Source organism: Dunckerocampus dactyliophorus, chromosome 3, assembly GCF_027744805.1.
Source record: "Dunckerocampus dactyliophorus isolate RoL2022-P2 chromosome 3, RoL_Ddac_1.1, whole genome shotgun sequence".
Lineage (NCBI taxonomy): Eukaryota > Metazoa > Chordata > Actinopteri > Syngnathiformes > Syngnathidae > Dunckerocampus > Dunckerocampus dactyliophorus.
Genome location: NC_072821.1, coordinates 3,578,175 through 3,592,500, shown reverse-complemented (window position 1 = coordinate 3,592,500; position 14,326 = coordinate 3,578,175). Strand labels below are relative to the sequence as shown.

The 14,326-nt window shown below is 41.5% G+C and overlaps 1 protein-coding gene across 12 annotated transcripts in view; it reads left to right on the top strand.

Annotated features, from left to right (window-relative positions):
• Positions 1-14,326, top strand: part of chd9 (chromodomain helicase DNA binding protein 9) — a 94,145-nt gene that overhangs the window by 56,932 nt on the left and 22,887 nt on the right. For all 12 annotated transcript variants that reach the window (XM_054771478.1, XM_054771481.1, XM_054771479.1 and 9 more), the window contains 11 exons: positions 858-995; positions 3,311-3,379; positions 3,786-3,841; positions 5,093-5,210; positions 6,753-6,839; positions 7,067-7,204; positions 7,317-7,438; positions 8,156-8,399; positions 11,102-11,278; positions 12,668-12,811; positions 13,541-13,796. In XM_054771478.1, the coding sequence (XP_054627453.1) occupies positions 858-995; positions 3,311-3,379; positions 3,786-3,841; positions 5,093-5,210; positions 6,753-6,839; positions 7,067-7,204; positions 7,317-7,438; positions 8,156-8,399; positions 11,102-11,278; positions 12,668-12,811; positions 13,541-13,796 (1,549 nt within the window). The remainder of the gene's footprint in view (positions 1-857; positions 996-3,310; positions 3,380-3,785; positions 3,842-5,092; positions 5,211-6,752; positions 6,840-7,066; positions 7,205-7,316; positions 7,439-8,155; positions 8,400-11,101; positions 11,279-12,667; positions 12,812-13,540; positions 13,797-14,326) is intronic.

Genomic DNA, 14,326 nt, shown 5'->3' with positions numbered 1-14,326 from the left:
TTGCTCTATAAATTTGCATAAATCTGTGGACAAAGGGAGGCACTATGGTGGCGTCATGTGGTTTATGTTGTTTTGCTCGCGTCATGTGATCAGCTTTGCCATGCTGGGGTCATATTACCACCAGCGCCATCCTGAAAATCCAGATTTCCGTTGTTGCTTTTCAATTTTCAGCTACATGACTTACAGCAAATGCAGAACAGAAGGGTTTTACATGTATTTTGTGTCTATTTGCCAGCCTATTTGCTAGTAAAATGAAACCATAACAACAATTGTGGGTCGGAGCTCGACAGGTTTGGGTTGAGGCGGAGGTGGGCAGGCAGTGGGTGGCGCTCTCGAGTGCACATTCTATTCTCTTTTGATAGCATCACTGAGGCACTGTGGAGGTCAAAACAAGAACAATAGCACCTTCACAGAGTAGAATAAAGAATGTGCTGACAGTGACAGAGTGTTTATTTGGACGTTCAGCAAATCAGACTTAACAGGGATGCAGCTTGATTTTGTCTTTTAACGTCAATTTCTGCCACATTAACCCTAAAGAATTAAAAGAATTCAAAATTATGTGGCGAGTCGGTTGTTTTGCAACACGAGGCGGCATGGCGTCATCTCTCTTTCGTGACTTCCTCCTTCACACAGACATGAAAATGAATACACTTCCTACATGCTGCTTGCCATGCACCGAATCCAAATAAAATCATATTATGGAACAACAGTTGCAATCCTTACATTATTATTGTCCAGTAAAGTAAACAAACATTCCCCTTTATTGGCACAGCCAATAACTTAAGTGTGTCCTGGTTGGCTCAACGACTGTTTTTCTAACAACGCTTCCTCCCATTTGATCTTCTGTGTTGCATTAGAAGAGGCGATCTAATCGGCAGGTGAAGAGGAAGAAGTACGCCGAGGAGCTGGAGGCCAGGTTGTCGGACGAGGACGGCAAGGTGATCGTCAAAGCCAAGAAGGCGGCGTCCAAGGAGCCCGCGGTACAGCTCTTTGTCGTGAGTACTTGACTGGGCCTTTAAAAGGCCACAGGACTTATGATTCATTCAGTATGAGATCAGCACTTCCCAGCAACGTGTTGTCATTCCTCCTCAATGGTGCATGTGGTTGGACAATGAAAACAAAAACAAAAATCTTCAAAAAAGACAACATTCCAAACCTTTGCTTTGTACTCTAGCATACAGAAATGAAAGCTTAGTGGAGTGGAACCTCCTAAGGTTGAACACAATCTGGTTAGCTGATTGACTTCCTGTTTGTTGTTTCAGAACAAATTGTCCTGTAGTACACTGCACTTTTTTAAACTATTATAGTGTACACAAGAAGTTCACTGCTGTATGGTAATACAAACGACACGTATTATCCGGATTATCCAAATTATTATGCAAATAGGATATTAGTATCATAAACATAACATTTGTGTTTTTTCAGTGAAATTCATGGATGGCATTGTGTCTGGGGCCTCTTTGGATTACTGATATCAATCTCTTACAACTGTCGGAATTAGTTTGCCCAATTAAAAGAAAACTACGGTACTTAAAAATGATGTTCCACATTATTAAGCATGCCACGGATTTCAGGCAATATGGGAAAGAAAAAGGATCTCTCTGCTGACGTAAAAGCGTAAAATATTGCAATGCCTTGGACAAGGCATGAAAACATTCAATAATTCACAAAAGCTTTCGCACAGTGAAGAAATCTGTGGCTGATTCAGATGACAGCCGGCATTGTGCTGATAAAGGCATAATGAGAGGTTTCTGCCAGACAAATGTATTGAATCAAGAGAGCACCTGCTAATAAGCCATTACAAAGCAGCGAACAGGTATTTGAAGCTGCTGGTGCCTCTGAAGTCCCATGAACCTCAAGGTGTAGGATCCTCCAGAGGTATGCATTTATGCATAAACCTACTATTTGGCCACCTCTAACCAATACTCACAAGCAGAAACGGTTGCAGTGGGCCAACAAATAGATTAAGATTAAGATTCATTTTTAAACAATCCTGTTTACTGATGAGGGCCGTGCAACCTTGGGTGGTCCAGACAGATGAAGTAGAATACGACCGGCATACTGTATCTCAACAAGGCTGTGATGTCAGCAAGGACGTGGCTGAGTCATGTTTTGGATTTGAATCATTGGGAGACAGCTGGTAGGCCCTTTATGGTCATTGAAGGTTTGAAAATGACCTCAGCAAAGTATGTAGAGTTTCTGACTACCACTTTCTTACATGGCACAGTTTGAAGAACCGTACTTTTAGTAGCAAAATGACGTTCAGGCATGACAATGCACCATCTCATGATGCAAAGAATACCTACCTCTCTGCCATCGGCTGTTATGAGCATAAAAGGAGAGAAACTCATGGTTTGCCCACCTTTTTTTCGCCCTGACCTCAACCCAATGGAGGACCTATGGAGCATCGTCAAGCAGAAACGCTCCAAAAACTCCCAAGTTCAATGTAAGAATTGTGAAGGTTATATCAAAGAAGGGATCGTATGTTAACATGTAACTTGGCCTGTTCATGTGCTTTCAGTAAATATGAACTCCTTATGCTGCAAATTCAACAAATGACCATTTTCAGTTCTTAAGAACCAGTGAAACGCTTTGAAACTCTGGAGGTTTGCTTAATAACATTCAAATTGTACTGTAAAGGTTGATGAAAATGATGATGACTCCAATTTATATTGATTATTTAGCAAAATCAGAGAACAATATCATTTGCATAGTAATTTGGAACAAAGTGTATAAACACCAAAAAGATCTGACTTTGCGGTTCTTTTACTGTTATTCTTTCTCATTTTTAATGTCCTTTTAGCCATATTGTAGCCGGGACAGGGGCGTATATCCTTTCCGATGTTCTATGGTTATCATCACACTTTTTCCATTTTGCCGTCAGTGGCACCCTTCTGTGTGTGGTACAACACACACACACACACACACACACACACACACACAGACACACACACAAAACAAATGTTGCGCATCCACTGTACAACCCAGAGGAGCTGAGAGGGAAGTTGCTATTATGAATGAAATCTAAATTATAAGCCAATTTTAACGGTGCAGCGCAGCTCGAGAGAGAAATGTTACAACCTTGCTAAATTATTAATACAGTCCGAAAATCTCAATTTCACCTGAGGGCTTTTTACAACCCGCACAATTTACGAGCGCCTCTAAAAGACTCCCGATTTAGATTAGAAACTCTCCTAAAAGCCTCATGTGAGCTCCGGCTGTCTGTGAGCAGTCTGCTTGTGTGAGGAAGTGTCCCGGGGCGTTCAGTTATTAGACAGTCGTCCATGTTTCCTCTCATCTTTATTTGCAGGAGAACCCCAGTGAGGAAGACGCTGCCGTCGTTGACAAGATCATGTCGTCCCGTGTCGTCAAGAAGGAGGTAATGGTTTAGAGCAGCGGTTCTCAATTATTTTCTGTCATCCCACCACCGGAGGACAGAAATGTTTTCACAAAATACTGTTACGAAACTGATAATATCTATTTATTTATCTGTACTGTACATACTGAACTTGAAACTGAAACCAGGAAAACGCAACAAAATGGAGAGCTGTGTGGCATACAAGCGTATTTAAGAGTCAAATTGCATGTTATAACTTTGTACACGTTGCTAGGTATGCACGAACATTGAACGTGCTCCCTGCCTCTCGCACCCTCCTGTCAGTGTCCCCCCCCCCCTCATTTGAGAAGCACTGTTTCAGAGTGACATGTTTAATGTCTATTATTAGTGTGGTCAATTGTAGTTTTGCCTCTGTTAATGTTTTTTCCCCTTCTCTATCCTGGTGTAGCTCTCTCCAGGATTGGTGGTGGAAGTGGAGGAATTTTTTGTCAAGTACAAAAACTAGTAAGTATTTCTTTGTGCTTGTTTATGCTTGGCATGCATAGTCGTGTGACTTGATTGCAGATAATCACTTTTAGATATGGTCACTTTCCACGGGAAAGAAGCATGCATCCATTTTATTTGTTCAAAAGACATCAAAAAAGACTTTTCTGGTGCTTTTCTGGAACTTGTACAGCGCCAGGAAGTGATAAAATAATATTCAATTACAAAAAGAACAGGGTTGCTATTATTGAAAATGTTTTCAGGCCATTAAAAGTATTTCAAATGCAACAAATAGCTCTCTGTCTGAATAGTTGACTTGTCAGATGGTGAAATAAAATCAAATCTACAATGTTCCTTTTAATATTCTCCCTTGATAAGTTATATCAGTGGTGTCCAAAGTGTGACCTGGGGCCATTTTCGGCCCTGCACTTGTTTTTTTTTTTATTAGGCATGTTGTAAAATTAGATACATTTGTTATTGACGAGGTATATTGGTAGATATTACACTCATTTGTCACCTATAAGACACAAAGTTACCACACATTTTACAGGGCAAAAGTGCAGTAAAAATAATTATAAAATAAAATGTGTTAAATACAATAAAAAATCTAAAATAAAGTAACATCAACATTTATTTATATTTGCAGTGGCAAAAAATTGCAGAATTTGTTTCTTACAAGAGGTTGTGACAAAATATTTAATCTGAGTGTTTAAAAAGGGTTTGAACTTATATATTTTTTTACATCTTTGTTTATATATAATTTTATATTGATTTTGATATTTGTTTTATATTTATACATAATAAATGTTGCATACATATATTGCTGTATTGAACGGATATTTTTTTTATTTATGTATATTAAATACAGCACAGGGGATGTTTTAAGCAGCGTTGGGCAAGCTCTTTTTAAAAAAGTAATCAGTTACAGGTACTCGTTAATTTCCCCCCAAAGTGAATTAGTAACCAAATTACTCCTTCATTCAGGGAAAGTAATTATTGTGTTACTTTTTTTGAAAAACCTTTAAGTGTGTAAACTAATTTGTATTTAGCTTTGTAGTGGCGTGTGTCATTGAGATATTAGTGCCTCCACCCCAACACACACACACACACACACACACACACACACACACACACACACACACACAAAACCATTCCCATCATTTTCATTTTTGCAGGATGGATACTCACAAGGTTTCTTTTCGGGCTCTCTTACGCTCCTTTCACTCACTGTATGTGTGTGTGTGTCTGTGTGTGTGTGTGTTTGTTGTGCAGCTCCTACCTCCACTGTGAGTGGGCCGCGGAGGAGCAGCTGGAGAAGGACAAGAGGATCCAGCAGAAGATCAAACGGTTCAAGATGAAACAGGCACAGAGGGCGCTCTTCTTCGCCGACGTAAGGCGCCGTGCGTGCGTTCGTGCACGTCTGTGGACGCGCATTGGCTGACATTTGTGACGAGTGTGTGTGTGTGTGCGTGTGTGTGTTGCCTACATGCTTATTATGCACATCGGGCATTTGTGTGGAGGTTGTTGTGAGCATGCTTATTTAGATGTGTGGGCTGGCACATTTGTGTGTTTGTGTGTGTGAATATGTGTATACCTGTATATTAGTGCTATCAAATGATTGAAAAATGTCATCAGATTAATCAGTTTTTTTAAATTAATTATGATTAATCACCATTAGCAACTATGTCTGAAATATGCCCATTTTTACTGTATACAGGATAATATATATGTGTATGTGTTAACAACTCTAAATGAACTGAATATGTCAGTCAAGCTAAAAGATACCACACAAGTCTAAAAATGTATTTGTCCAACACTAGTCTCTTTATTAGTTGTAGAACATTTGAATCACACTTTAAACCGTGTTATTATGAGCAATGAGGGCTTGCGTTCAAAGACATCACGTAATTGAAGGTAAATTTACTATTGAGTGATAAGAATATCCACTTCATGTTTTTCTTTAGCTTCCTCTTTATTTATACTTACGGGAATGAGGAAGTGTCGTTCCGAGGAAGAACGTACTAGAGACGTGTGTGAGTTGGAGATACATACAGTATGTGGTCTTGGAATTGTACTGCTATTGATGTGTTCAGGTCAGAATGAAGTCATAAAAGAGCGTCAGACTATGTGTGACTGTGTGGAGACCCTCCACTCTGATTCCATCTGTGTTAATTACAAAAATAAATTTAATGTAATTAATGAAATAAATGAGTTACCGCCGTTAACACATTATTTTTTACAGCCCAAATACATACAGTATATGTTTGTCTGTATATAGGGGTATGGGTGCATAAGTGTATATACGTACATTGTATAAATGTGTGCGTGCATGTGTAAACATATATAAACATGTGTGTATAAATGTGTATGGCCATATGTGTGTGTATACAGTATGTATGTGGTATGTTTATATAATGTATATAAATTGGTGTCTTGCCATTTTTGTAGCAACAAATGACTTTCTCCAGTACAATGCTGTTCAACAGAGGTTCACAAGGGTATGGAACCACAGTGTGTTCCAAACGCTTATTTTATGCAGACAGAGGAGGTAGTAAGCATATATATAAGTATATATATATATATATACTGTGTGTGTGTGTGTGTGTGTGTGTGTGTGTGTGTGTGTGTGTGTGTGTGTGTGTGTGTGTATATATATATATATATATATATATATATATATATACACACACACACACTCTTGTAGACACACACACACACAGTATGTGTGTGTGTGTGTATATATATATATATATATATATATATATATATATATACACACACACACACACACACACACACACACACACACATACTGTGTGTGTGTGTGTCTACAAGAGTACTGTATATGTGTTTCGGAATGTGCATTTTCTCCAGATGGTGAGTAGGCACTTCACTTGATTCTCTCTCTTTGTCTCCCTCTTGTGATTCCTAGATGGAAGAAGAGCCCTTCAACCCAGACTATGTCGAGGTGGACCGAGTGCTCGAGGTGTCTTATTGTGAGGATAAAGACACGGGGGAGGTAAAGTGAATATTTTTTATGCGGTAATCATATCTGTTAGGTGTGAGTTTTCTCCTCATAGTTTAGTTGCGTATCTTCTTCAGTCGAGTGCTGCCTTTTGTACCTGACAAGTGCCCAAGGCCAAGCTAATGGGCTTCCCGGCGGTCCCTTTTGTTAACGCTCTTAAAGCGGCGCAGTCTTTTCCAGTGCTCATTCTCTGTCTCCCCCGTGTGTTTCTGTCTCGGCAGGAGGTGGTGTACTACCTGGTGAAGTGGTGCTCCCTGCCGTACGAGGACAGCACCTGGGAGCTGAAGGACGACGTGGATCAGAGCAAGATAGAAGAGTTTGAGCAGCTGCAGGCAGCCAAGCCCGACTCGCGCAGAGTGGTAAGTGGAGATGTTGTTGTTGTCACCACGTGGCTGTATTCATCTGTTGTTTTTTTGCATTTAATTTTTAAATATTTTTTATATTTATATTTTTCTTATGTGTCATCTATAGGAGCGTCCCCCAGCCAACCTGTGGAAGAAGAGGGAGCAGTCGCGACAGTACAGGAACGACAACAGCCTCAGGGACTACCAGCTAGAGGGCGTCAACTGGCTCCTTTTCAATTGGTACAACAGGTCAGTTTTATGATGATATGGAGTGCATGAGAAAGTGGAAATGAAAACATAGCTCTCTTTGACCGCTTGGCCATTTATTGGCAAGCATACAGTATTGCACCACACATCAGGAACAGAACCATTGTTGTACTAATAATCAGCAAACTTCTCCGTTGGCATTAACTCCGCTGATGAGTTCATTGTAAACAGGGCAGGGCAAGTGGAACATGCATGAGTTTCACACAACTGAGTAGCAACATTGTAAAGTGCATGCAGAGGTAGATAAAGCTGCTGGATTCTGACCACTGCTTCAAATGCAGCAAGTATTTGCTTTTGTTGGCTACGCACACAGCAACTATAGAAGACTGTAGTTAATTGAATGATCAGCTTTCCTTACTTTGGAGGACTTTTTGTGTGTGAGCCTACGCAGTGAGATCCATCAGCAATGCAAAGCTGCTTAAGAGGCCAGTGGGAATATCAGCGTGTTCCCCCTCCCTGTCCTTTGGACAGCAGTATAAGTGCTCCACTGGAAGAGAGCGGAGGAGTCTTGATTACGTAGCTCATCTCTTGACACTCTCTGCTCTCTTCGGTCTTTTAATATCCTTTTTTTCTTTGCTGCGTCGTCGTTATTTTTATCCCCCCCATCTGTTTTATTATGTGTTTGACGCCACCCACTCTTTCAAAACATCACTTTGTCAGGGAATGAACAAACTCCCTTTCGTTCCCTGTCATCCTCAGGCGAAACTGCATCCTGGCGGACGAGATGGGCCTGGGAAAGACTATCCAGTCCATCACCTTCCTGGAGGAGATCCACCGCGTGGGCATCAAGGCGCCGTTCCTTATCATCGCCCCGCTGTCTACCATTGCCAACTGGGAGAGGGAGTTCCGCACATGGACCCACCTGAACGTCATTGTGTACCACGGGAGCATGGTCAGCAGGCAGATGCTGCAGCAGTACGAGATGTACTTCAGGGACGCGCAGGTAAACACTGCTGGGGAGTCTGAGATTGCCAACTTGCAACCTTAAAGTGTCCCAGTCCAACAACAAGTAATCCCAGGCTACTCAACTGGTGGCCAAAGGCCAAGTCTATCCTGCCAATGACATCAGACTGGCCCGCAAATTTAGTTCAAAACTCGGAAGCGATTACGACTTTTGCAGCAGATTGCAAAACCGGCAGAGTTTTGCAGTAGGTCCTGAAAAACAGCAGAGCTCTGCTGTCATCTAGAGCAAAGGTTTCCAAACGTTTCACAGTCCTGTACTCATTCAGACATTTGATCTGAGGCCGTGTACCACCGACTCCTGTTGTTCACATGATGAGGCATTCAAGTACATTGCATAACTATGAGTGTTAGGCTTTCAGACACCAATGAGGTCACACTGTTTTTTTTTTAAATTCATGTACCCCTTAGACAATTTGCGTACCCCACTTTGGGCACCTAGGATCTAGAGGATCTTTAAATCACAGTTTTACAATAGGAAATCATAAAGCAGTGGTTCCCAACCTGACATGAAGCCTTATACCCCCTACTCTTGCACTTTTTGCATGGTCACATTTTAATAGCCTTTCACATGAGCACTGCTAAATAGATAAGTCATCATCCTACATATCCTTTATTCCAGTCTGATGTTGGCATCCTTCCGTTTGAATGGGTTGAATTTAAGCATCACTTTTTATGTCCGCTCACGGTGGCTGTGGTTCAAATCTGCATATTCATTTAATACCAAATTGAAGGGGAAAGTTTAACAATCATGATAAAGCAGTATCCGAAGTACACAAATACATACAACCAACTATAAAGCATGCTGTGTCTCCTTTCTGCTCTGTTCTCCTTGCACCACGAGGCGTTCAGGTGCACTTGTAATTGTGAGTGTTTGGTGCTAATTGTTTTTCATTTGTATTCACGTACAGTACCCCCTATGACAGGGGTGTCAAACTCATTTTTATTGAGGGCCACATCGCAGTTATGGCTGCCCTCAGAGGGCCACTTTCAACTCTCAGTATATATGAATAGAAATATTACACAATTGCCCGTGCATTAGATTATTATATTTTTACTAACAAACTGATGGATAACTTGCCTTGAAATGAGAAGAGAAGTGAGAATGTCATGGTGACAAGCAGACGTTCAAGTATTTATTTTTGAAAAATGCTTCGAATGTCTTGCTGCATGAATAGATAACACTGACGTTTAGAAAAACTGCATGCAGTACAATTTTTCTGTCAAAATGACAGATCAAATACATTAAAAAGGACAAAGGTGAAGTGCATTATTCCCAGGGCTTTGCGGGCCACATAAAATGATGAGGCAAGCCACATCTGGCCTCCGGGCCTTGTGTTTGACACCTGTGCCCTATGACAATTGGCGTACCCCTGGGGATACACGTACCCCACTTTGGGAACCTAGGATCTACCATAGTCGTATATCCGCAGACTATTGGAAAGTAGAAATTTCAAGCAGGAATGAACGAACACGAGAATAATGCACATTTCCCCCACTCCGATGTAAACCTGAAAATGCATTCATTATATCGTATGTTCCAATCCCCGGCACTGCACGCGCGCGGAACCGAGATAAAAGGTGTGTAGGCTGCTTACTTATCTATTCGTCAGTGCTAATGAGACATTTTCTCAATATCTGACCATACTAACTAGTATTTTTTCAGCCTGGATTATTGGAGCATGTCCTGTCATGTTGACAACTTTAAACGAGCACCTGTGTGTGTGTGTGTGTGTGTGTGTGTGCGCGCATGCGCGCACTGATGATGTATAGGAGTGTGCTACATTCACCAATTATGTTGCTTAAAAGGACAAGAAGATTTTGTGGTTTTTAATACTTTCAAATATACAAGTGTTGCGAATTTTAGTATGAATAATAAAAAACATGCAAATTCAGAGATTGTGGTGGGGGGGGTAATGCCCGGTTCGGCCCACAACCTAAAGTAGGCTTTGGGGTTTTGGCCCCCTGTGCAATTGAGTGTGACACCCCTGACCATGCACATGACAATAAAACTCTCTTGAATCTTGAATCTTGATATAAGGGATCTTTGACTAGCATTAACTTGCTTTGACATTATATAGAAAAGAAGAATAACAGCGGTGGGAGTTCGGTTCACAGTCCTTAGCTCTATGAAAACGTGTCCCTCAGAACAATTTAGTTGAATTTCCCTGCACTAATCCAACATTTAGTGGGCTGCTAAGTTGTCAGTGGAGTATTTTTTAATGCGCTTGTAAGTGGTTTAGGGGCTGTTAGCATGCAGAGAAATAAAAGGCGAGGTGTAGAAGAGCAGAACGAAGCCGCCACCTCTCAGTCTCCCGGGCGGCAGCGCCGTGATGTCACAGCGTTCTCCGAGCGGAACGCTCGCTGTCAGCGCGTCTCAGGCTCTTCTGAGGCTCGTCTGTTGTAGGAGGAGGAGGAGGCTGCTGTATAACTGAGTGGCCCCGAGAGGCCCGTTGTCAAGGCGATGGTTACAAATGCAGAGGCGGAGTGAGTCGACGCTTCCTCGTGCACGCTGACAGATAAACAATCCATTGGGAGACGGCGGTTAAATCTCACGAGTGACTTTGCTCTCATCGTCCCTGTACTGCAGATGTGCCGTTAGGTTGTAGGTGAAATAAAACGCAAGTTAGCACGTTATTTCTAATGTTTCATGACACTTTTTTTTTTGTTGTTGTTATTTTAAAGGGCCGCGTGATGCGAGGCGCCTACAAATTCCAGGCTGTCATCACTACATTTGAGATGATCCTGGGCGGCTGCCCCGAGCTCAACGCCATCGAGTGGCGCTGCGTCATCATCGACGAGGCCCACCGCCTCAAGAACAAGAACTGCAAGTTGCTGGAGGGCTTTAAACTCATGAGCCTGGTAAGTGCACGTGTCAGTTAAGGCCGGATGTTTGACTAAACGTTCTTGAGCGATCAATTACTGTTGAACACAGTCCGCTGTTTGAGGCTGGCTAACTAATTCTAGTTCTAATTCCAAAACATTTTTTTCCATAGAACATAAAGAAAACTGCTGCCTTTATAAAACTTTTAACTGTCCAGGCAAGTAGCTTGTTAACATGCTTGACTGCATTAAAGTATAAAGAGGTCACCACTGTATAATACAATTAAATAAAACCCAAATTCGCTTGAGAGATGAGGAAGGGCATCACAAGTAGACCAGACATTTTGATGAGCCGGTATGATGGAGACAGTGATCTGACAAATTCGGAGCCTGGTGATGTCATAATATGCAAATTAGATGAGTGAACTCACTCCCATCACAAACTTTGGGTCATACTGATGATTTTTCTCATTTACAGTGTGCCTGTATCTTTAACCATTTTCAATCTATAACCTTTTGAAATAGTAATGTCAAAACTGAAAAAAGGCTCTGTTGCCTAAAGAGTTAACTGCCATACAAGCACAAAGAGAAGTAAACCACGGTACGATAAAGCTAAATACAAGTAAAATAAAGTATAACTGCTCCTGCCTGACTTACGCATAACAGACAGGGCACAAGGAGGAGATACTGTCCCCTAGTGGTGTTGCCTAGGTACTAATGAAATAATAAGTGCGTATGTTTCCAAAAAACACACAACCTTTACCACTTTGGTTCTTTGTAATATACTTGGTAATTTAATATATGTATAATACTTCGAGGTTCCATGTAATATAATATATGTGCTCAATGTTATTTTCTTACACATTTTACATGCTATTATATGTAATTGTTCTCCACACAGATTCTTCATACTAGTGGTACTATTAGTGGGGATGGAAAAGTACTCATGTCTTAACTTTGCTGGCCTGGTTAAAATCTTTCTCTTCTGGAATGTTCTGAACTCCTGTTTCCACACCGGTGTCTTACTGAACAGAATAATGCTGAATAATCACGTTTCCATAGTGGACTTCTGCAAGGGTGTAGTGAGTAGCTCAACTTCCCATAGCGCAGTGCTTCTCAAACAGTAGGGCGGGGCCCCCTGGGCGAAAAGACTTGTGTCCCCCAGTGGGGGGGTATGACAGAAAATAATTGAGAATGTTGTTCTTTAAGTCACAAATTAGCTTGGACAGAATCAACAGCACCTCTGCTGGTTGCAGCCAAGTAGTGCACCCCATGTTGCCTTCTTTCCAAATTTATGTCCAGAATTATCTTAAACCTTCCACCCTCGCTAAAACAATAAATGTTAACAATAATAAATCACTGATTCCTATCAAGGACGCTCATTGGTAATTTGCTCTAACATTAATCACACTTTCTTCCGGTTGCCAGGAGCACAAGGTCCTGCTGACGGGCACCCCTCTCCAGAACACCGTGGAGGAGCTCTTCAGCCTGCTCCACTTCCTGGAGCCGTCACGCTTCCCCTCGGAAAACACCTTCATGCAGGAGTTTGGAGACCTCAAGACTGAGGAGCAGGTGAGCCCACTTTCTTTTTGTACAACACACACACCCCCTCTGTTATAGGATGCATTACAATAACCAATAGTTATTTGCCTGTATCAACTATGTGTTGAAAAGATTATTTTTGGTATGGAACATTCAGTACGGAAATTATCCGAACCGTGACCTTAGACTTTAGGTACGTACTGAACCATGATTATGGTGCACCATTGCACCCCTGGTGTCAAGGGAGTGGCTCCAAAGAAAATGACTCCATATTTCTTCAATGCAGCTTATTGAGACCCACTAATTTCACTTCTGCAGGCATGAAGTTTGTAATTAGCGCTCTTAATTTAATGTTGATTTGGTTGTAATGTTACACAAGTCTCTGAATCTGAAGCCTCTGTGATCATTTAATAAATGCTGCATTGCATCAGTAAGGCACGGTATGCGCTGCAAAATGGCGACAATTAGATCTACGTATGTGGAAGCATCAGCTGAAGCCACACAAATTGCTTTTGCCTGGAATTGTTTGCAAAGTGTGGGTGAAAAAAAACTCCACTAGCCTCAAGTTGAGATGTTCTGTGAGCAGACGCAGCACTTAACATTTACAGCTGCTGTGTATTTTTCCGCCCTCCAAGCTTGTGGCTTTGTTTGAGTTCGACGCAATAACACATCCCGGCTCTCCGGATAATAACCTCCTTTTATTTTCCCTTTGCTTAAATCTTTACCTATTTAAATTGTCGTTTTTTTATGGTCTAACAGGTGCAGAAGCTCCAGGGCATCCTGAAGCCGATGATGCTGCGGCGCTTGAAGGAGGACGTGGAGAAGAAGTTGGCGCCCAAGGAGGAAACCATCATCGAGGTGGAGCTCACCAACATCCAGAAGAAATACTACCGCGCTATCCTGGAGAAGAACTTCTCTTTCCTGGCCAAAGGTGCTGGCCAGTCCAACATGCCCAACCTGGTCAACACCATGATGGAGCTGAGGAAATGCTGCAACCACCCCTACCTCATCAAAGGTAACAACTTCCTGCGTGTGAGCTTACATCATTAAGCACATGAAGGTGCTCACACTTGAGTGGTTGTCCCAACAGATCTTTGCATCACACCATCTGTGTAATTCGTTTGCATATTAAGTGAAACCATTAGAGGGATTATTGCTGCATCAATTTCAAAAGCACCTAAAAAAAGGAGACTTTTACAGAGCATTGATGTCTGAAGGTTATGCTGATATCGCTACTACGGCGTGTTTGCTTTAGTAAATGGGTCCAAATTATACACTCACTTGACAAAAGTGCACAGTTTAATCTTTCATAAAATATCTTAACATAAAATGTCTACCTTTACAATTATAACAAGGCTTGTTTTTTCATTGATACTGATGTAAAGATAATTTAACAACATATTTCGTTTTTGTAGCTTTCACTGGTGTGGACCTTCACTGCGCTACTACTAGTGCTGCTACGACTACTACTACTACTAATACTGATACTGATACTACTACTAATACTAATACTGCTGCTGCTGCTACGACTACTACTACTACTAA